At 47.4% G+C, this 20,917-nt stretch overlaps 1 protein-coding gene and 14 non-coding genes across 15 annotated transcripts; 14 read left to right on the plus strand and 1 right to left on the minus strand.

Annotated features, from left to right (window-relative positions):
• Positions 1 to 4,862: 4,862 nt before the first annotated feature.
• On the plus strand, positions 4,863 to 5,922 carry LOC130092470 (uncharacterized). Its single transcript, XM_056260326.1, has 2 exons — positions 4,863 to 5,319; positions 5,410 to 5,922. Exons 1-2 carry the CDS (start codon positions 4,879 to 4,881, stop codon positions 5,917 to 5,919), a joined length of 951 nt encoding a protein of 316 aa, XP_056116301.1. The 5' UTR covers positions 4,863 to 4,878; the 3' UTR covers positions 5,920 to 5,922.
• A 1,823-nt stretch (positions 5,923 to 7,745) lies between these two features.
• On the plus strand, positions 7,746 to 7,817 carry trnap-agg (transfer RNA proline (anticodon AGG)). The gene has a single exon. It is a non-coding gene; the product is annotated as a tRNA-Pro (tRNA).
• An 89-nt stretch (positions 7,818 to 7,906) lies between these two features.
• On the plus strand, positions 7,907 to 7,980 carry trnai-aau (transfer RNA isoleucine (anticodon AAU)). The gene has a single exon. It is a non-coding gene; the product is annotated as a tRNA-Ile (tRNA).
• Positions 7,981 to 8,078: 98 nt separating this feature from the next.
• trnaf-gaa (transfer RNA phenylalanine (anticodon GAA)) lies at positions 8,079 to 8,151 on the plus strand. The gene has a single exon. It is a non-coding gene; the product is annotated as a tRNA-Phe (tRNA).
• A 125-nt stretch (positions 8,152 to 8,276) lies between these two features.
• trnaq-uug (transfer RNA glutamine (anticodon UUG)) lies at positions 8,277 to 8,348 on the plus strand. Its single transcript has one exon. It is a non-coding gene; the product is annotated as a tRNA-Gln (tRNA).
• A 313-nt stretch (positions 8,349 to 8,661) lies between these two features.
• Positions 8,662 to 8,733, plus strand: trnaq-cug (transfer RNA glutamine (anticodon CUG)). Its single transcript has one exon. It is a non-coding gene; the product is annotated as a tRNA-Gln (tRNA).
• Positions 8,734 to 9,137: 404 nt separating this feature from the next.
• On the plus strand, positions 9,138 to 9,209 carry trnap-agg (transfer RNA proline (anticodon AGG)). The gene has a single exon. It is a non-coding gene; the product is annotated as a tRNA-Pro (tRNA).
• A 411-nt stretch (positions 9,210 to 9,620) lies between these two features.
• trnaq-cug (transfer RNA glutamine (anticodon CUG)) lies at positions 9,621 to 9,692 on the plus strand. The gene has a single exon. It is a non-coding gene; the product is annotated as a tRNA-Gln (tRNA).
• A 121-nt stretch (positions 9,693 to 9,813) lies between these two features.
• Positions 9,814 to 9,886, minus strand: trnaa-agc (transfer RNA alanine (anticodon AGC)). The gene has a single exon. It is a non-coding gene; the product is annotated as a tRNA-Ala (tRNA).
• Positions 9,887 to 10,091: 205 nt separating this feature from the next.
• trnap-agg (transfer RNA proline (anticodon AGG)) lies at positions 10,092 to 10,163 on the plus strand. The gene has a single exon. It is a non-coding gene; the product is annotated as a tRNA-Pro (tRNA).
• Positions 10,164 to 10,252: 89 nt separating this feature from the next.
• trnai-aau (transfer RNA isoleucine (anticodon AAU)) lies at positions 10,253 to 10,326 on the plus strand. The gene has a single exon. It is a non-coding gene; the product is annotated as a tRNA-Ile (tRNA).
• Positions 10,327 to 10,622: 296 nt separating this feature from the next.
• On the plus strand, positions 10,623 to 10,694 carry trnaq-uug (transfer RNA glutamine (anticodon UUG)). The gene has a single exon. It is a non-coding gene; the product is annotated as a tRNA-Gln (tRNA).
• Positions 10,695 to 11,650: 956 nt separating this feature from the next.
• Positions 11,651 to 11,724, plus strand: trnai-aau (transfer RNA isoleucine (anticodon AAU)). Its single transcript has one exon. It is a non-coding gene; the product is annotated as a tRNA-Ile (tRNA).
• A 288-nt stretch (positions 11,725 to 12,012) lies between these two features.
• trnaq-uug (transfer RNA glutamine (anticodon UUG)) lies at positions 12,013 to 12,084 on the plus strand. The gene has a single exon. It is a non-coding gene; the product is annotated as a tRNA-Gln (tRNA).
• A 209-nt stretch (positions 12,085 to 12,293) lies between these two features.
• On the plus strand, positions 12,294 to 12,365 carry trnaq-cug (transfer RNA glutamine (anticodon CUG)). Its single transcript has one exon. It is a non-coding gene; the product is annotated as a tRNA-Gln (tRNA).
• The last annotated feature ends 8,552 nt before the right edge of the window (positions 12,366 to 20,917 follow it).

Here is a 20,917-nt window from a genome sequence, read left to right on the forward strand (position 1 = left end):
AAACCTTTAAAAAAAAAGTTTAATTCATATATGTTATACTATACTATGTTATACACCAGTATACATATTTATGTTATCTTTTTAAATACTATGTTATACATATTTAAAGACAAGTTTTTTTTTGTTTCAACAAATGATTCTCAACTATGTTATAAAAGAAATACCAAAACGATTTGATATACCATTTTAAGTTTTAGATCTGTTTGATGATCATATTATTATGAATTGTAATAAATGCCTTTATGTTATATTTGGTGTTTCTTAGTAATCTCTGCCACAAAAGCTAAACAAAACAAAACGATTTAAGCATGGCATGATACCAGCAAGATTGTACCAAGAAGTGTTATTTATTTTCTTATTAATAAGTTCATCACACTATTTACAATTTGTACACAAGGCAATTCAAAGTGATTCACAGTTGTATAAAAAAACAATAATGCTTATGCTCATAATAATAATAATCATTAATTATTATAATATTATAATAATTAATTACATAAAAAACAAATGCTGTAGTAAAATACTTTCAGTTGGAATATGACAGCTATGTAACGTTCTGTTTATGCCTGTGTCCTTTCAGATTATGTATGCATACCCGGTTTTACGAAGAACTCTTGAGGGTCGACTCCTAATGGGGCCAACTGAGGAGGCCAATAGGAGGGAGATCGTGTTGGCAGGGAGGGCCAGGTGTAAGGAGGAGGTCCTGGCTGAGGCCACTGCCTTTGTGAGGCAGAATGGAGGGAATCCTGCAGACCAGTTCCTGGTTCTGGCTCACTGCAAGATCCAGTTTGGGAAACACCAGGGTCAGAGGTTTCTGTGGCTGCTGGAGAACTCACTGGGGTATGCCTGCTATCTGGTCAGCAGCATTTTGGGGGAGGAGGAGAGGGACAACCCGCTGTCGGCCAACAAACACCTGTTCCTCAGATACACCTCGCAGATCAGGGAGGTAGGCGAGGCTGTGGAGGTGTATCAGAAAAAACAGGCCATGCTGCAGGAGGCCCAGAGGACAGGAGACTCTGGATGTCTGATGGTGGAGTTTGGGGATTTTAAGGGTAGGTCAATGAAGGAGGTGTATGAGGACCCAAGCAAGGAGGCCCAGGCTCTCATCACCTACCTGAAGAAGGCAAAGGCCAGGCCTAACACCAATATGGCCCTTTTCAAAGCATACGTGCTGAAGAGGCAGGCTCCAGCCCACGTGCCCACCACCACTGTGCCCGCTGCATCTGCCCTCACTGCTGCTGTGCCCACTGCCACTGTGTCTGTTCCTCCTCGACCTACTGCCACTCAGAACAGGCCACTGCTGGCGACCAATGTGAAGGCCCTGTTGGCGCGGGGGAAGCATTTATCTGCTTCACAGCTGGCACAAAAGATTTTGTCTCCAGCCAAAACCTGTAAGTGATTTGCAAGCTTTAAAATCATTACAGTATATATTATGCAGTATATATGTCTAACGAAAATACGTGTTAAACAGCTGCAGGACCACGTGTACCTCCTGCGTCTGAGTCCGCAGCCCGGAGACAGCTCTTTACATGTGGTGAGTATCACTTAACGCATACAAGTGTGTTGGTGACATGTGCTTAGTGTTTTATGTTATTTTACAGACTCTGCTGCTACGGATTTTTTTGAGGAGGAAGATGACGTGGAGATGGCAACTGTAGCCTCGCAAGCTGAGGAACAACTTCCTCAAGGTATGTAAATCTTAAACAATATTTTACAAACAATTACAAATAAAACAAAACAGTATTTTTTAAATGACATATCATATTATTTTATTTCACAACACAGAGGAATGGCACTTCTCAGGTGTCAATCTACATTCACTCTTTGAGTGAACATCCTCAAAGGAAAAAAGAGAATTTAAAGGTGTATGTAAAAGGTTTGATTTCATTTTTTATCGTAATCACTGACTAAAGCTCATTCTTGTCATCTCACACTTCCCCCACTCCCCTTGGAATAAGTGGCTGTTGTAGTGTTTGGTCTGCTTCGCTTCACACTTGGCTGATCCCATCTTTTTTTCTTCTTGTATTTCTTCTAATGGTGCTTGGATGAAAAACAGGATGATTTTCACTGCTTCCTTCCATCTTTTCATCATCATGTCGTCTCTCTACTAATCATACATGCTTTGCAGTAAACCTTGTAATCGCAGTAGCTGTCCAGCAGAGCTGAGAAAGTCATGCAGTGAAAGTCTAAAACAATAAGATAATTTTGTTGTGTTTTTTTACGCTCCAGCCACTGCAGGCTCGAGAGGCCCTGCTCCTGCCCCGGCTCGTGCTACTGCCCCTGCTCCTGCCCCTTATCCTGCTCCTCCAGCATTGTGGACCCCTGGCCAGGTGTCCCAGTCGCCTGCAGAGCTTCCTGTTCACTGGAAAGAGCAACTCCCATCTTTCCAGCAGGACTGGATCAGGAAGACTCTGTTCAGGGCCAACATAAAAACAGGGAAGCCTGAGCTGACGCCACATCCCAACTTCTGGTGGTACCCTCCCCAGCCCCCGACCGTCTTCACCCAGCCCCCTACTTCTCCTGATATCTTCTTCTGCCGCCCTCTGTTCCTCTGGATGCCGCTGAAGATGTGGTCCATTCCACTTGTCTGTGTCCAGCCAGCCTGCAATAACCACAAGCTGACAGCTGCTGGCCTTTATCGCACTGTGCGCAAGGTCCTGGACATAGACGGGTGGTATGACATGGCCACAGAGTATCTGGAGTGCAAAGGGTGCAAGAAGAAGTATCCAGCCTGGTCTGAAGACATCCTGGGACAGCTCGACATGGGACACCGCAGAAAATTCCCCGCCATTCTGACATACAGGTAGAACACATTCATATTTAGAGCAATGCACTGTAATTTGTTGTACTGTATAAAATCAAATACGTTGATTTACTGATATTAACATTGAAATAATAAGATGTGGCACTGAACAGAATTATTTGACTGTCTGTAGGTACTCGTGTGACTACCGTGTAGTCATAATGATGCGGGAGAGGACCCGGGGCAACAGTGTCACACAGCTTCACAAAAAGCTGCAGGAGCAACACACATCAGCGTGGTCACAGCGGACGCTGGAGTACCTCACTGTCTGTGAGCCCTTCACAGACTCCTCCATCGTTGAGCCTCCACTCTTTTCTGCGCCCCCGCCCCTCCCACCCATCCCCAAACCCAAGTGGCTGTTGTCTGTGTATGCCAGGGACGTCCTCTCGCGGCTACCTGAGGTCAAGGCCAAAATAACCTCAGTCTTTGGCTCTGTCCTCAAGATGGACTCCACCAAAAAGGTATAAAAAGTCAAGTTTGAGTAATAATAATTGTTATTATCTTAAATTTTTCTGAAATTTGTTTATTCTACTGTTTTTTTTTTTTACATAGGTCACCAAAAAACTGGCCGGCGCTGCTGCCAACACTGCTGGTTGGTGCACTAATGTAGGCAATGAGCACGGCCAGGTGTTGGTGTCAGTCCTCACAGCGGCAGAGGGGCATGGATTGTGGCCCATGGCGGTGGGTCTCATGAAGAGGTACAGGGAGGCGGGAGTGGCACCACCCGCCGTCATGTATGTGGACAGAGACTGCTGCAGCCCACACGCACACAGACAGTCGCAGGTCAGAGCCATGTTCATAGAGTGGGATGAGCTCCAAGTGCGCCTAGATATTTGGCACTTCATGCGGCGCTTTGCAGCAGGTGTCATCACGGAGGCTCATCAGCTTTACGGCACCTTCATGGCTCGGCTTTCCAGGTGCATCTTTGAGCTGGATCCAGATGATGTCGCTGCTCTACGGTTGGCCAAACAGGGGGAGTTACAGGCCAGAGGAGCTGGTCCAGTCTCAGAGAAGGCTCTGGATAAGCTGATCACCAGGAAGGAGTTGGCACTGCACTGTCGCAAGCGGACCAGAGGAGTGGAGGAGACCACCTGGAGGATCAAGGCGCTCATTGATGAGATGGACAGTGAGAAGGGGAGGGACACTCTGGGTGTACCACTGCTGGACCACGAGCGAATCCAACAGGTCTGGATAGACCAGCAGAGGCACATCGCCTGTATTCAGGACCCAGAGGGCTTCCCTCTGTACCAGAAGACAGACACACTGAAGAAGGGTGGTGTGGAGCTCAGCTGCTATCGCTGTGCTCGTGGCTCCACCTCCTTGGAGTCTTTCCACCTCCATTTAAATCGCTTCATCCCAGGTAGGTTATAACTTTTATAACCTGCAAAAAACTTTAAACTTTTATAACCTATTCTGCCGTACTGAATACATAGATAACATATATTTGACTTTATTTGACCTGTAGGGACCAGTGCCAGTGATGCGCATTTCCAGGCCTATCTCCTGGAAGGCCTGATGCGCTGGAACCAGGACCGGATGGATGAAGCAGTGAGGGGAAAGACTGACCTGAGGACCTACAGTAGCGTTGAGAGGGAGGCAATGGACCGGCTCAGCCGCAAAGTGCTGAAGATGTCCCTGGATGATCGCTACCAGCCTCCAGGGGCTTACACAGGTGAGAATTATTCATGTTAACTCAAACAAAAGATTATACATTATACAGGTGTATGAGTGTAAATTTTTTATATTGTATTTTAAATAATTCAACTATTGTTGGAGTTATTTGTACTTTGTTTAATTTAGGCTTAATTTGACTGTTTGTACGACAGAAATAGCCTTATTTCTTTGTTTTCTTTTGCTAAAGTGAATTTGCTTTATTTTGCATTTATGCTTATTATCTTCTTGTTTATTATTTTAATTTTTTGATCTGTTAAACTGCGTCAAGCCTACAAACGATCAAAGTTTGAAAAGTTTGATTGTTTTTTTTGTTTCAGTTTGTTATGGACAAATAGCCACTATAGCTATAATAATGTGAATGTGCTTTGTATGTGTGTTCTTTTGCAGGGGAGCTGCTGGGTATGGAGTATCTGTACAGTCAGTCTGGGAAATCCCTGACTGTTATGGATAACCCAGAAGAGGAGGATCGGCTGGTGGAGCAGATGACTGATGAGGTGGTGCAGGACGAAGGCTTTGTTGAGGAGGAACCTGAGGACCTCACAGTGCCAGTCCTCTATGACCCCATTGAGCCTGTCCCAGTCCACAGCAGCGGCCCCCAGGCCTTCAACCCCTGTCCCTCTGCACCAGGACCATCCTCACTACAGCCACCCACAGGACTGCAGCGCCCTGCCCAGCCTCCTCTGCAGTCTCCTCCTCTGCACCCTGCTCAGCCTCCTCTGCAGTCTCCTCCTCTGCGCCCTGCTCAGCCTCCTCTGCAGTCTCCTCCACAGCCTTCTGTCCAGCCAAGTGCTGCCTCTGCTCCTGCAACATCAACTGGGTCCAGTGTTGCAGACCAGGCTCCTGTAAGTAAGCTTCTCATTATTAGTTTCTATTTGCTTTTACACTCTGACATTTAACATGCTGTGTATTGTTATTGTAATACTTTCCTGCAGGCTCCTGTTCTTGGACCCGATGGCGTTGCAGGCTGGGATAAGGTGCAGGATCTGGCTGAGTACCTGGTGTCCCTCCGTCAGGCACTCTACCTGGACGAGCAGCAGGTCACAGAGGTCATCCGTCTGTGGACTACTCTTCCTGATGGGGACAAGAGGAAGATCCACTATCAGCCCAGACACCAGCCCAAACTGACCCACGGACGCTTCAAGGCTCCAAAAAACACAGGAGTGACACCGGGTGTGGACAGTGTGAAGAGGTGCCTGATTGGTCATCCTGGGGGGCCAGCTCAGTGGCCCAGCACCAGTCGCTTAGTTGAGGCCATGTGTATCAAACTGTGTGCACTTCACAAGTCCCCAACTAAGAAGGATGGAGTCCGTCTTCCTCGTTGGACTAAGGTGCTCACGGATTACCACCACATCCGAGACCTGGTGCTGAACTGCCAAACTCTGATGGAGGCCACGTCACTTCAGCTGTTTATGCTGAATCAGAGGACTCTCACTCAGTGGTAAGCATGGTTTTACATTGACATTTGAAAGAAAGGGATAGCAGTTATTTATTATGAATACATTTTTTGATTGCAGGTTTAATCGAAGGGAGAACACCCAGGAAGTGACTGTCCTTACCCAGGGCCTTGCTGCAGAAGACCGCATCGCTGTGGCCAGCTCACAGCTTCCTGCTCCGCGGGAAAAGCTGGATGAGGCTCCCTCCACATCAGGGGCCCGGCACGAGTTTGTCCTTCCTCCTAACAGAGCGGGACAGGCTCCTAAGCTACGGCCGGGCAGACGACCTGCCAGTGCTGCAATTGTGAGGCCAATTACCCCAGCAGCTCCTACTCCTCCCCCAGTTCCTGTGCCACTACCCCAGTTCATTTTATTGAACACTGCGCCCACGCTGCTGGCAGCTGGTGCAGGTGGCGCTTCAGCTGCTCCTCTCCTGGCTCCAACTCCAGTGTTTCCTGACGTGCGAGAGGCTCCTGCTCCCACTGCCCCGGTGTCTGTGTCCCGCTTCACTCAGAGGAACAGACGACGCAGGGCAGAAGAGGAGGCCAGTGGAGCCCACAAAAGGAAATATGTCCGTGAAGTGGCATATAACAAATGCTCTAAGTGTGGCAAGCCCAAAACCAAGGAGTTCGGCCACAGCCGCTTCGGCAGTGCCACGTTTTGCCCCAGTGTCTCTGGTGGCAAATCTTTAGAGGAGTGGCTGGTAGAACAGCGCCAGCAGAAAAAACCTGGACAGCCACCTCCATAATAAAAAATCTTTCAACACAGAAAAAAGATTGTTTGTAAATACCTGTAAATAAATATCTATGTGTAATTACAGTTATGTTCTTTTTTCTCTCTCAATCTTTCTGTAATGTCTTGTTTGTTTTATTTATATTACAGAATGTTCTATTCTATTTCTACATTGTTAGTTGTTTATTTTTGTTCATTAATGTCTTGTAGTTTTAGTAAATAAATACTGTTCACACTATTATTCATTGTGCTGCTTTTAATTGCCTTGGGACTGGAATGTGCAAACTGTACATGGGCCCACCCACTCTTTCATAGAGTATACATTGTAAATAACACATATATTGTGTGTATGTCCATATATTTATGCGTGTGTGTGTACTTATTTCAATATTTGTGTGTATTCATTTTAATAAAAAAAATTACATTTCGATATTTGTGTGCATTTGTGTGTATAAAACATTTGAAGTGTCCTAAAATAAATCAGATAAATCACATCAATCAATCCCACACACAAAAAAAACACATATTTGAATAAACATTTGTATTAGTTTTATTAAACCATAAACATGTAATATGTTTTTTTTTTTAAATAATATACACAATTAATATCAATCAATATAATGATATGTCACATTGATAACCAAATGAAGGCGCATGCGCAGTTGATCACACACTAGTCGTGCAGAACAGGGGTTCGAGCCCAGCCCGCGGAGTGTGACTTGTTTCACATGTAACTAAAACTCTTCCATAACGTACAGGAATATAGCCCGAATATTGTTGCAGGGCAAATTTGTGCGTTTTTTCGCGTTTTCTGCGTCCTTTTCGCTTGCGTGCGGGGCGCAAAGATTGGACCCCTGCTTTTGCGCAGCGAGCGCTCTACCATTTGAGCTAATTCCCCTCGACAATGTGGAGAGAAGGTGTCCATCACACAGCATGTGTGCAAGTGCAGCAGCGCGGATTCCAATGGCCACAGAGGACCCGTATTTCCTCTGTGCCGGCAACTTTGCACTGGCTACCGTTTAGTTAATTAAACCTTTGTGCTTTAAGCCTTGCAAACGGAAATGTTTGCGGCCAGGCAGCAGCAGGAAGAATGTGTGTGTGTTGGCTCGTTGGTCTAGGGGTATGATTCTCGCTTAGGGTGCGAGAGGTCCCGGGTTCAAATCCCGGACGAGCCCGTTTCTTAGGCTTTGCTTTTAATCTCTGCAGCCTGACTAGAGCAACCAGGATATTCCTGGGAAATTGGGGATAAAAGCAGTCAGAGCAGGGCCGGTTAGCTCAGTTGGTTAGAGCGTGGTGCTAATAACGCCAAGGTCGCGGGTTCGATCCCCGTACTGGCCACACTTTTGCTCTCTGGGACCCTTAGCACTGCTCACCTCGAAAGTGACGGGCGGTCTCCCAGAAATCGCTGCTGGACAAACCATTTGCCAGTAGACCTGGCCGAAATAGCTCAGTTGGGAGAGCGTTAGACTGAAGATCTAAAGGTCCCTGGTTCGATCCCGGGTTTCGGCAGAGCAACCTGGTCCCTGTGTTTTTGGTCGAGGGTCTCCAGTGACCAAACGCCACCTCCTGTTAACCTGATTCCACCTAGCCACATCGCTATCTGCCTCTCAGACGGCCAGGAACCAGCGTGTGGTGGTTCCATGGTGTAATGGTTAGCACTCTGGGCTTTGAATCCAGCGATCCGAGTTCAAATCTCGGTGGAACCTTTTTAGCTTGTTTTGCGGAAGGGCGGGAAAAAACAGAGCTGATGCGCAACTGCTGATGTGGCGGTGAAACTGGCACTCTAAAACCCAGTCGGGATCGGGGGAAACATGGGCTTAAAAAGAAAAGTCTTCACTTGCTCTTTGCTGTCGCGCTTCTGGGCTGAATGACTAAACACCTCTGCTGCTCGGTGGGAAAAAGCGACCCACGCCAAGGTTCCATGGTGTAATGAGGCTTCACTTGCTCTTTGCTGTCGCGCTTCTGGGCTGAATGACTAAACACCTCTACTTCTCGGTGGGAAAAAGCGACCCAAGCCAAGGTTCCATGGTGTAATGGTTAGCACTCTGGACTCTGAATCCAGCGATCCGAGTTCAAATCTCGGTGGGACCTGCTTTTGCCAGGAATGTGCGCAGGACCTCGTCCGAAAAAAACTTTTCGACAAAAGCTCATCTAGGGAGTGCCCCTTTGAAGTGAGTGTAAAAGGACTGTACACTCTGTACGTGGAGAATGCAGCGTACATGCAGTGTACGATGCCTCTCTTTTAGCATGCGAGAGGCATCGATCCCGCTACCTCTCGCATGCTAAGCAAGCGCTCTACCATTTGAGCTAATTCCCCTCGACGATGTGGAGAGAAGGTGTCCATCCCACAGCATGTGTGCAAGTGCTGCAGCGCGGTTTCCAATGGCCACAAAGCAAAGAGACCGTATTTCCTAGTTAATTAAACCTTTGTGCTTTAAGCCTTGCAAACGGAAATGTTTGCGGCCAGGCAGCAGCAGGAAGGATGTGTGTGTGTTGGCTCGTTGGTCTAGGGGTATGATTCTCGCTTAGGGTGCGAGAGGTCCCGGGTTCAAATCCCGGACGAGCCCGTTTCTTAGGCTTTGCTTTTAATCTCTTCAGCCTGACTAGAGCAACCAGGATATTCCTGGGAAATTGGGGATAAAAGCAGTCAGAGCGAGGCCAGCTTATAGCTTTCTTTAGGATTCATCACTGTGGAGTATAGTTCAACTTAGTAGTTATTTCGTCGGTTAACTCTTATTCACTTATGGCATTAGTGGTTTTAATAGGAGTTGGTATACATATTCAAGGGCGTGCAAAGTTCGGTTGTGTTATATAGTGGGCCAGTCTGGGCCAAAATGCCCGGGCCGATTTTTTGTCCCAGTCCAGCCCTGCCAAGGTTCCATGGTGTAATGAGGCTTCACTTGCTCTTTGCTGTCGCGCTTCTGGGCTGAATGACTAAACACCTCTGCTGCTCGGTGGGAAAAAGCGACCCACGCCAAGGTTCCATGGTGTAATGGTTAGCACTCTGGACTCTGAATCCAGCGATCCGAGTTCAAATCTCGGTGGAACCTGCTTTTGCCAGGAATGTGTGCAGGACCTCGTCCGAAAAAAAACGTTTCGACAGCGCTGATCCTCAAAAGCTCATCTAGGGAGTGCCACTTTGAAGTGAGTGTAAAAGGCCTGTACACCGCATGGAGAATGCGGGCATCGATCCCGCTACCTCTCGCATGCTAAGCGAGCGCTCTACCATTTGAGCTAATTCCCCTCGACAATGTGGAGAGAAGGTGTCCATCGCACAGCATCTGTGCAAGTGCAGCAGCGCGGATTCCAATGGCCACAGAGGAACCGTATTTCCTCTCTGCCGGCAACTTTGCACTGGCTACCGTTTAGTTAATTAAACCTTTGTGCTTTAAGCCTTGCAAACGGAAATGTTTGCGGCCAGGCAGCAGCAGGAAGGATGTGTGTGTGTTGGCTCGTTGGTCTAGGGGTATGATTCTCGCTTAGGGTGCGAGAGGTCCCGGGTTCAAATCCCGGACGAGCCCGTTTCTTAGGCTTTGCTTTTAATCTCTTCAGCCTGACTAGAGCAACCAGGATATTCCTGGGAAATTGGGGATAAAAGCAGTCAGAGCAGGGCCGGTTAGCTCAGTTGGTTAGAGCGTGGTGCTAATAACGCTAAGGTCGCGGGTTCGATCCCCGTACTGGCCACACTTTTGCTCTCTGGGACCCTTAGCACTGCTCACCTCGAAAGTGACGGGCGGTCTCCCAGAAATCCCTGCTGGACAAACCGTTTGTCAGTAGACCTGGCCGAAATTGTTCAGTTGGGAGAGCGTTAGACTGAAGATCTAAAAGTCCCTGGTTTGATCCTGGGTTTCGGTAGAGCATCCTGGTCCCTGTGTCTTTGGTCGAGGGTCTCCAGTGACCAAACGCCACCTCCTGTTAACCTGATTCCACCTAGCCACATCACTATCTGCCTCTCAGACGGCCAGGGACCAGCGTGTGGTGGTTCCATGGTGTAATGGTTAGCACTCTGGGCTTTGAATCCAGCGATCTGAGTTCAAATCTCGGTGGAACCTTTTTAGCTTGTTTTGCGGAAGGGCGGGAAAAAACAGAGCTGATGCGCAACTGCTGATGTGGCGGTGAAACTGGCACTCTAAAACCCAGTCGGGATCGGGGGAAACAGTGGCTTAAAAAGAAAAGGCTTCACTTGCTCTTTGCTGTCGCGCTTCTGGGCTGAATGACTAAACACCTTTGCTGCTCGGTGGGAAAAAGCGACCCACGCCAAGGTTCCATGTAATGAGGCTTCACTTGCTCTTTGCTGTCGCGCTTCTGGGCTGAATGACTAAACAGCTCTGCTGCTCGGTGGGAAAAAGCGACCCAAGCCAAGGTTCCATGGTGTAATGGTTAGCACTCTGGACTCTGAATCCAGCGATCCGCTCTCAAATCTCGGTGGGACCTGCTTTTGCCATGAATGTGTGCAGGACCTCGTCCGGAAAAAACTTTTCGACAGCGCTGATCCTCAAAAGCTCATCTAGGGAGTGCCCCTTTGAAGTGAGTGTAAAAGGACTGTACACCTCGTGGAGAATGCAGTGTACATGCAGTGTACGATGCCTCTCGCTTAGCATGCGAGAGGCATCGATCCCGCTACCTCTCGCATGCTAAGCGAGCGCTCTACCATTTGAGCTAATTCCCCTCTACGATGTGGAGAGAAGGTGTCCATCGCACAGCATGTGTGCAAGTTCTGCAGCGCGGTTTCCAATGGCCACAAAGCAAAGAGACCGTATTTCCTAGTTAATTAAACCTTTGTGCTTTAAGCCTTGCAAACGGAAATGTTTGCGGCCAGGCAGCAGCAGGAAGGATGTGTGTGTGTTGGCTCGTTGGTCTAGGGGTATGATTCTCACTTAGGGTGCGAGAGGTCCCGGGTTCAAATCCCGGACGAGCCCGTTTCTTAGGCTTTGCTTTTAATCTCTGCAGCCTGACTAGAGCAACCAGGATATTCCTGGGAAATTGGGGATAAAAGCAGTCAGAGCAGGGCCGGTTAGCTCAGTTGGTTAGAGCGTGGTGCTAATAACGCCAAGGTCGCGGGTTCGATCCCCGTACTGGCCACACTTTTGCTCTCTGGGACCCTTAGCACTGCTCACCTCGAAAGTGACGGGCGGTCTCCCAGAAATCCCTGCTGGACAAACCGTTTGCCAGTACACCTGGCCGAAATAGCTCAGTTGGGAGAGCGTTAGACTAAAGGTCCCTGGTTCGATCCCGGGTTTCGGCAGAGCAACCTGGTCCCTGTGTTTTTGGTCGAGGGTCTCCAGTGACCAAACGCCACCTCCTGTTAACCTGATTCCACCTAGCCACATCGCTATCTGCCTCTCAGACGGCCAGGGACCAGCGTGTGGTGGTTCCATGGTGTAATGGTTAGCACTCTGGGCTTTGAATCCAGCGATCCGAGTTCAAATCTCGGTGGAACCTTTTTAGCTTGTTTTGCAAAAGGGCGGGAAAAAACAGAGCTGATGCGCAACTGCTGATGTGGCGGTGAAACTGGCACTCTAAAACCCAGTCGGGATCGGGGGAAACATGGGCTTAAAAAGAAAAGGCTTCACTTGCTCTTTGCTGTCGCGCTTCTGGGCTGAATGACTAAACACCTCTGCTGCTCGGTGGGAAAAAGCGACCCACGCCAAGGTTCCATGGTGTAATGGTTAGCACTCTGGACTCTGAATCCAGCGATCCGAGTTCAAATCTCGGTGGGACCTGCTTTTGCCAGGAATGTGTGCAGGACCTCGTCCGAAAAAAAACGTTTCGACAGCGCTGATCCTCAAAAGCTCATCTAGGGAGTGCCACTTTGAAGTGAGTGTAAAAGGCCTGTACACCGCATGGAGAATGCGGGCATCGATCCCGCTACCTCTCGCTTGCGCCTACTGCTTCCTACCGATTGAGCCAAAGTAAGCCCAAAGTAAGCCCACGTGAGCCAATCGCGTTTCTCTGCTGTGGCTTACTTTTGACCAATCGCGTTCTCTCCTGTGGCTTACTTTTGACCAATCGCGTTTCTCTCCTGTGGCTTACTTTTGACCAATCGCGTTTCTCTCCTGGGGCTTACTTTTGACCAATCGCGTTTCTCTCCTGGCTCTGCTCCCTGTGGCTTACTTTTGACCAATCGGCGACCGCTATTATTATCGTCATCTTTGCAATCTTTGCAACAGGTAAGTCTATTCTTCACGACTGTATAATCGATCATTATTTATTCATAAACAGTGTGTGTTTTTAGACAATTAAACATGCCAATAAAGCTAGCTAGCGTGTAATAGCACATGTTTTCTTCTGTACATGTGAACCTGCAACTTTACCATGATATACAGTAAAAAACATGTCACTACTGTCAAGATAATTAGCCGACCGCTAATTAAGCTATATCCTCCTTAAACCATTTTGTTGTTGTTGTTGTTAATTTAGTTTTTTTTTTTGTGTCATTCATTACATTATTTTGAGCACAAGAACATTTTTACTAAAACCTTTAAAAAAAAAGTTTAATTCATATATGTTATACTATACTATGTTATACACCAGTATACATATTTATGTTATCTTTTTAAATACTATGTTATACATATTTAAAGACAAGTTTTTTTTTGTTTCAACAAATGATTCTCAACTATGTTATAAAAGAAATACCAAAACGATTTGATATACCATTTTAAGTTTTAGATCTGTTTGATGATCATATTATTATGAATTGTAATAAATGCCTTTATGTTATATTTGGTGTTTCTTAGTAATCTCTGCCACAAAAGCTAAACAAAACAAAACGATTTAAGCATGGCATGATACCAGCAAGATTGTACCAAGAAGTGTTATTTATTTTCTTATTAATAAGTTCATCACACTATTTACAATTTGTACACAAGGCAATTCAAAGTGATTCACAGTTGTATAAAAAAACAATAATGCTTATGCTCATAATAATAATAATCATTAATTATTATAATATTATAATAATTAATTACATAAAAAACAAATGCTGTAGTAAAATACTTTCAGTTGGAATATGACAGCTATGTAACGTTCTGTTTATGCCTGTGTCCTTTCAGATTATGTATGCATACCCGGTTTTACGAAGAACTCTTGAGGGTCGACTCCTAATGGGGCCAACTGAGGAGGCCAATAGGAGGGAGATCGTGTTGGCAGGGAGGGCCAGGTGTAAGGAGGAGGTCCTGGCTGAGGCCACTGCCTTTGTGAGGCAGAATGGAGGGAATCCTGCAGACCAGTTCCTGGTTCTGGCTCACTGCAAGATCCAGTTTGGGAAACACCAGGGTCAGAGGTTTCTGTGGCTGCTGGAGAACTCACTGGGGTATGCCTGCTATCTGGTCAGCAGCATTTTGGGGGAGGAGGAGAGGGACAACCCGCTGTCGGCCAACAAACACCTGTTCCTCAGATACACCTCGCAGATCAGGGAGGTAGGCGAGGCTGTGGAGGTGTATCAGAAAAAACAGGCCATGCTGCAGGAGGCCCAGAGGACAGGAGACTCTGGATGTCTGATGGTGGAGTTTGGGGATTTTAAGGGTAGGTCAATGAAGGAGGTGTATGAGGACCCAAGCAAGGAGGCCCAGGCTCTCATCACCTACCTGAAGAAGGCAAAGGCCAGGCCTAACACCAATATGGCCCTTTTCAAAGCATACGTGCTGAAGAGGCAGGCTCCAGCCCACGTGCCCACCACCACTGTGCCCGCTGCATCTGCCCTCACTGCTGCTGTGCCCACTGCCACTGTGTCTGTTCCTCCTCGACCTACTGCCACTCAGAACAGGCCACTGCTGGCGACCAATGTGAAGGCCCTGTTGGCGCGGGGGAAGCATTTATCTGCTTCACAGCTGGCACAAAAGATTTTGTCTCCAGCCAAAACCTGTAAGTGATTTGCAAGCTTTAAAATCATTACAGTATATATTATGCAGTATATATGTCTAACGAAAATACGTGTTCAACAGCTGCAGGACCACGTGTACCTCCTGCGTCTGAGTCCGCAGCCCGGAGACAGCTCTTTACATGTGGTGAGTATCACTTAACGCATACAAGTGTGTTGGTGACATGTGCTTAGTGTTTTATGTTATTTTACAGACTCTGCTGCTACGGATTTTTTTGAGGAGGAAGATGACGTGGAGATGGCAACTGTAGCCTCGCAAGCTGAGGAACAACTTCCTCAAGGTATGTAAATCTTAAACAATATTTTACAAACAATTACAAATAAAACAAAACAGTATTTTTTAAATGACATATCATATTATTTTATTTCACAACACAGAGGAATGGCACTTCTCAGGTGTCAATCTACATTCACTCTTTGAGTGAACATCCTCAAAGGAAAAAAGAGAATTTAAAGGTGTATGTAAAAGGTTTGATTTCATTTTTTATCGTAATCACTGACTAAAGCTCATTCTTGTCATCTCACACTTCCCCCACTCCCCTTGGAATAAGTGGCTGTTGTAGTGTTTGGTCTGCTTCGCTTCACACTTGGCTGATCCCATCTTTTTTTCTTCTTGTATTTCTTCTAATGGTGCTTGGATGAAAAACAGGATGATTTTCACTGCTTCCTTCCATCTTTTCATCATCATGTCGTCTCTCTACTAATCATACATGCTTTGCAGTAAACCTTGTAATCGCAGTAGCTGTCCAGCAGAGCTGAGAAAGTCATGCAGTGAAAGTCTAAAACAATAAGATAATTTTGTTGTGTTTTTTTACGCTCCAGCCACTGCAGGCTCGAGAGGCCCTGCTCCTGCCCCCGCTCGTGCTACTGCCCCTGCTCCTGCCCCTTATCCTGCTCCTCCAGCATTGTGGACCCCTGGCCAGGTGTCCCAGTCGCCTGCAGAGCTTCCTGTTCACTGGAAAGAGCAACTCCCATCTTTCCAGCAGGACTGGATCAGGAAGACTCTGTTCAGGGCCAACATAAAAACAGGGAAGCCTGAGCTTACGCCACATCCCAACTTCTGGTGGTACCCTCCCCAGCCCCCGACCGTCTTCACCCAGCCCCCTACTTCTCCTGATATCTTCTTCTGCCGCCCTCTGTTCCTCTGGATGCCGCTGAAGATGTGGTCCATTCCACTTGTCTGTGTCCAGCCAGCCTGCAATAACCACAAGCTGACAGCTGCTGGCCTTTATCGCACTGTGCGCAAGGTCCTGGACATAGACGGGTGGTATGACATGGCCACAGAGTATCTGGAGTGCAAAGGGTGCAAGAAGAAGTATCCAGCCTGGTCTGAAGACATCCTGGGACAGCTCGACATGGGACACCGCAGAAAATTCCCCGCCATTCTGACATACAGGTAGAACACATTCATATTTAGAGCAATGCACTGTAATTTGTTGTACTGTATAAAATCAAATACGTTGATTTACTGATATTAACATTGAAATAATAAGATGTGGCACTGAACAGAATTATTTGACTGTCTGTAGGTACTCGTGTGACTACCGTGTAGTCATAATGATGCGGGAGAGGACCCGGGGCAACAGTGTCACACAGCTTCACAAAAAGCTGCAGGAGCAACACACATCAGCGTGGTCACAGCGGACGCTGGAGTACCTCACTGTCTGTGAGCCCTTCACAGACTCCTCCATCGTTGAGCCTCCACTCTTTTCTGCGCCCCCGCCCCTCCCACCCATCCCCAAACCCAAGTGGCTGTTGTCTGTGTATGCCAGGGACGTCCTCTCGCGGCTACCTGAGGTCAAGGCCAAAATAACCTCAGTCTTTGGCTCTGTCCTCAAGATGGACTCCACCAAAAAGGTATAAAAAGTCAAGTTTGAGTAATAATAATTGTTATTATCTTAAATTTTTCTGAAATTTGTTTATTCTACTGTTTTTTTTTTTTTACATAGGTCACCAAAAAACTGGCCGGCGCTGCTGCCAACACTGCTGGTTGGTGCACTAATGTAGGCAATGAGCACGGCCAGGTGTTGGTGTCAGTCCTCACAGCGGCAGAGGGGCATGGATTGTGGCCCATGGCGGTGGGTCTCATGAAGAGGTACAGGGAGGCGGGAGTGGCACCACCCGCCGTCATGTATGTGGACAGAGACTGCTGCAGCCCACACGCACACAGACAGTCGCAGGTCAGAGCCATGTTCATAGAGTGGGATGAGCTCCAAGTGCGCCTAGACATTTGGCACTTCATGCGGCGCTTTGCAGCAGGTGTCATCACGGAGGCTCATCAGCTTTACGGCACCTTCATGGCTCGGCTTTCCAGGTGCATCTTTGAGCTGGATCCAGATGATGTCGCTGCTCTACGGTTGGCCAAACAGGGGGAGTTACAGGCCAGAGGAGCTGGTCCAGTCTCAGAGAAGGCTCTGGATAAGCTGATCACCAGGAAGGAGTTGGCACTGCACTGTCGCAAGCGGACCAGAGGAGTGGAGGAGACCACCTGGAGGATCAAGGCGCTCATTGATGAGATGGACAGTGAGAAGGGGAGGGACACTCTGGGTGTACCACTGCTGGACCACGAGCGAATCCAACAGGTCTGGATAGACCAGCAGAGGCACATCGCCTGTATTCAGGACCCAGAGGGCTTCCCTCTGTACCAGAAGACAGACACACTGAAGAAGGGTGGTGTGGAGCTCAGCTGCTATCGCTGTGCTCGTGGCTCCACCTCCTTGGAGTCTTTCCACCTCCATTTAAATCGCTTCATCCCAGGTAGGTTATAACTTTTATAACCTGCAAAAAACTTTAAACTTTTATAACCTATTCTGCCGTACTGAATACATAGATAACATATATTTGACTTTATTTGACCTGTAGGGACCAGTGCCAGTGATGCGCATTTCCAGGCCTATCTCCTGGAAGGCCTGATGCGCTGGAACCAGGACCGGATGGATGAAGCAGTGAGGGGAAAGACTGACCTGAGGACCTACAGTAGCGTTGAGAGGGAGGCAATGGACCGGCTCAGCCGCAAAGTGCTGAAGATGTCCCTGGATGATCGCTACCAGCCTCCAGGGGCTTACACAGGTGAGAATTATTCATGTTAACTCAAACAAAAGATTATACATTATACAGGTGTATGAGTGTACATTTTTTATATTGTATTTCAAATAATTCAACTATTGTTGGAGTTATTTGTACTTTGTTTAATTTAGGCTTAATTTGACTGTTTGTACGACAGAAATAGCCTTATTTCTTTGCTTTCTTTTGCTAAAGTGAATTTGCTTTATTTTGCATTTATGCTTATTATCTTCTTGTTTATTATTTTAATTTTTTGATCTGTTAAACTGCGTCAAGCCTACAAACGATCAAAGTTTGAAAAGTTTGATTGTTTTTTTTGTTTCAGTTTGTTATGGACAAATAGCCACTACAGCTATAATAATGTGAATGTGCTTTGTATGTGTGTTCTTTTGCAGGGGAGCTGCTGGGTATGGAGTATCTGTACAGTCAGTCTGGGAAATCCCTGACTGTTATGGATAACCCAGAAGAGGAGGATCGGCTGGTGGAGCAGATGACTGATGAGGTGGTGCAGGACGAAGGCTTTGTTGAGGAGGAACCTGAGGACCTCACAGTGCCAGTCCTCTATGACCCCATTGAGCCTGTCCCAGTCCACAGCAGCGGCCCGCAGGCCTTTAACCCCTGTCCCTCTGCACCAGGACCATCCTCACTACAGCCACCCACAGGACTGCAGCGCCCTGCCCAGCCTCCTCTGCAGTCTCCTCCTCTGCACCCTGCTCAGCCTCCTCTGCAGTCTCCTCCTCTGCGCCCTGCTCAGCCTCCTCTGCAGTCTCCTCCTCTGCACACTGTTCAGCCTCCTCTGCAGTCTCCTCCTCTGCGCCCTGCTCAGCCTCCTCTGCAGTCTCCTCCTCTGCACACTGTTCAGCCTCCTCTGCAGTCTCCTCCTCTGCGCCCTGCTCAGCCTCCTCTGCAGTCTCCTCCACAGCCTTCTGTCCAGCCAAGTGCTGCCTCTGCTCCTGCAACATCAACTGGGTCCAGTGTTGCAGACCAGGCTCCTGTAAGTAAGCTTCTCATTATTAGTTTCTATTTGCTTTTACACTCTGACATTTAACATGCTGTGTATTGTTATTGTAATACTTTCCTGCAGGCTCCTGTTCTTGGACCCGATGGCGTTGCAGGCTGGGATAAGGTGCAGGATCTGGCTGAGTACCTGGTGTCCCTCCGTCAGGCACTCTACCTGGACGAGCAGCAGGTCACAGAGGTCATCCGTCTGTGGACTACTCTTCCTGATGGGGACAAGAGGAAGATCCACTATCAGCCCAGACACCAGCCCAAACTGACCCACGGACGCTTCAAGGCTCCAAAAAACACAGGAGTGACACCGGGTGTGGACAGTGTGAAGAGGTGCCTGATTGGTCATCCTGGGGGGCCAGCTCAGTGGCCCAGCACCAGTCGCTTAGTTGAGGCCATGTGTATCAAACTGTGTGCACTTCACAAGTCCCCAACTAAGAAGGATGGAGTCCGTCTTCCTCGTTGGACTAAGGTGCTCACGGATTACCACCACATCCGAGACCTGGTGCTGAACTGCCAAACTCTGATGGAGGCCACGTCACTTCAGCTGTTTATGCTGAATCAGAGGACTCTCACTCAGTGGTAAGCATGGTTTTACATTGACATTTGAAAGAAAGGGATAGCAGTTATTTATTATGAATACATTTTTTGATTGCAGGTTTAATCGAAGGGAAAACACCCAGGAAGTGACTGTCCTTACCCAGGGCCTTGCTGCAGAAGACCGCATCGCTGTGGCCAGCTCACAGCTTCCTGCTCCGCGGGAAAAGCTGGATGAGGCTCCCTCCACGTCAGGGGCCCGGCACGAGTTTGTCCTTCCTCCTAACAGAGCGGGACAGGCTCCTAAGCTACGGCCGGGCAGACGACCTGCCAGTGCTGCAATTGTGAGGCCAATTACCCCAGCAGCTCCTACTCCACCCCCAGTTCCTGTGCCACTACCCCAGTTCATTTTATTGAACACTGCGCCCACGCTGCTGGCAGCTGGTGCAGGTGGCGCTTCAGCTGCTCCTCTCCTGGCTCCAACTCCAGTGTTTCCTGACGTGCGAGAGGCTCCTGCTCCCACTGCCCCGGTGTCTGTGTCCCGCTTCACTCAGAGGAACAGACGACGCAGGGCAGAAGAGGAGGCCAGTGGAGCCCACAAAAGGAAATATGTCCGTGAAGTGGCATATAACAAATGCTCTAAGTGTGGCAAGCCCAAAACCAAGGAGTTCGGCCACAGCCGCTTCGGCAGTGCCACGTTTTGCCCCAGTGTCTCTGGTGGCAAATCTTTAGAGGAGTGGCTGGTAGAACAGCGCCAGCAGAAAAAACCTGGACAGCCACCTCCATAATAAAAAATCTTCCAACACAGAAAAAAGATTGTTTGTAAATACCTGTAAATAAATATCTATGTGTAATTACAGTTATGTTCTTTTTTTTCTCTCAATCTTTCTGTAATGTCTTGTTTGTTTTATTTATATTACAGAATGTTCTATTCTATTTCTACATTGTTAGTTGTTTATTTTTGTTCATTAATGTCTTGTAGTTTTAGTAAATAAATACTATGCACACTATTATTCATTGTGCTGCTTTTAATTGCCTTGGGACTGGAATGTGCAAACTGTACATGGGCCCACCCACTCTTTCATAGAGTATACATTGTATATAACACATATATTGTGTGTATGTCCATATATTTATGCGTGTGTGTGTACTTATTTCAATATTTGTGTGTATTCATTTTAATAAAAAAAATTACATTTCGATATTTGTGTGCATTTGTGTGTATAAAACATTTGAAGTGTCCTAAAATAAATCAGATAAATCACATCAATCAATCCCACACACAAAAAAACACATATTTGAATAAACATTTGTATTAGTTTTATTAAACCATAAACATGTAATATGTTTTTTTTTTTTTTTATAATATACACAATTAATATCAATCAATATAATGATATGTCACATTGATAACCAAATGAAGGCGCATGCGCAGTTGATCACACACTAGTCGTGCAGAACAGGGGTTCGAGCCCAGCCCGCGGAGTGTGACTTGTTTCACATGTAACTAAAACTCTTCCATAACGTACAGGAATATAGCCCGAATATTGTTGCAGGGCAAATTTGTGCGTTTTTCCGCGTTTTCTGCGTCCTTTTCGCTTGCGTGCGGGGCGCAAAGATTGGACCCCTGCTTTTGCGCAGCGAGCGCTCTACCATTTGAGCTAATTCCCCTCGACAATGTGGAGAGAAGGTGTCCATCGCACAGCATGTGTGCAAGTGCAGCAGCGCGGATTCCAATGGCCACAGAGGACCCGTATTTCCTCTGTGCCGGCAACTTTGCACTGG

Source organism: Rhinichthys klamathensis, unplaced genomic scaffold (assembly GCF_029890125.1).
Source record: "Rhinichthys klamathensis goyatoka isolate OS25496 unplaced genomic scaffold, OSU_Roscu_1.1 h1tg000176l_1, whole genome shotgun sequence".
NCBI classification, from domain to species: Eukaryota; Metazoa; Chordata; class Actinopteri; order Cypriniformes; family Leuciscidae; genus Rhinichthys; species Rhinichthys klamathensis.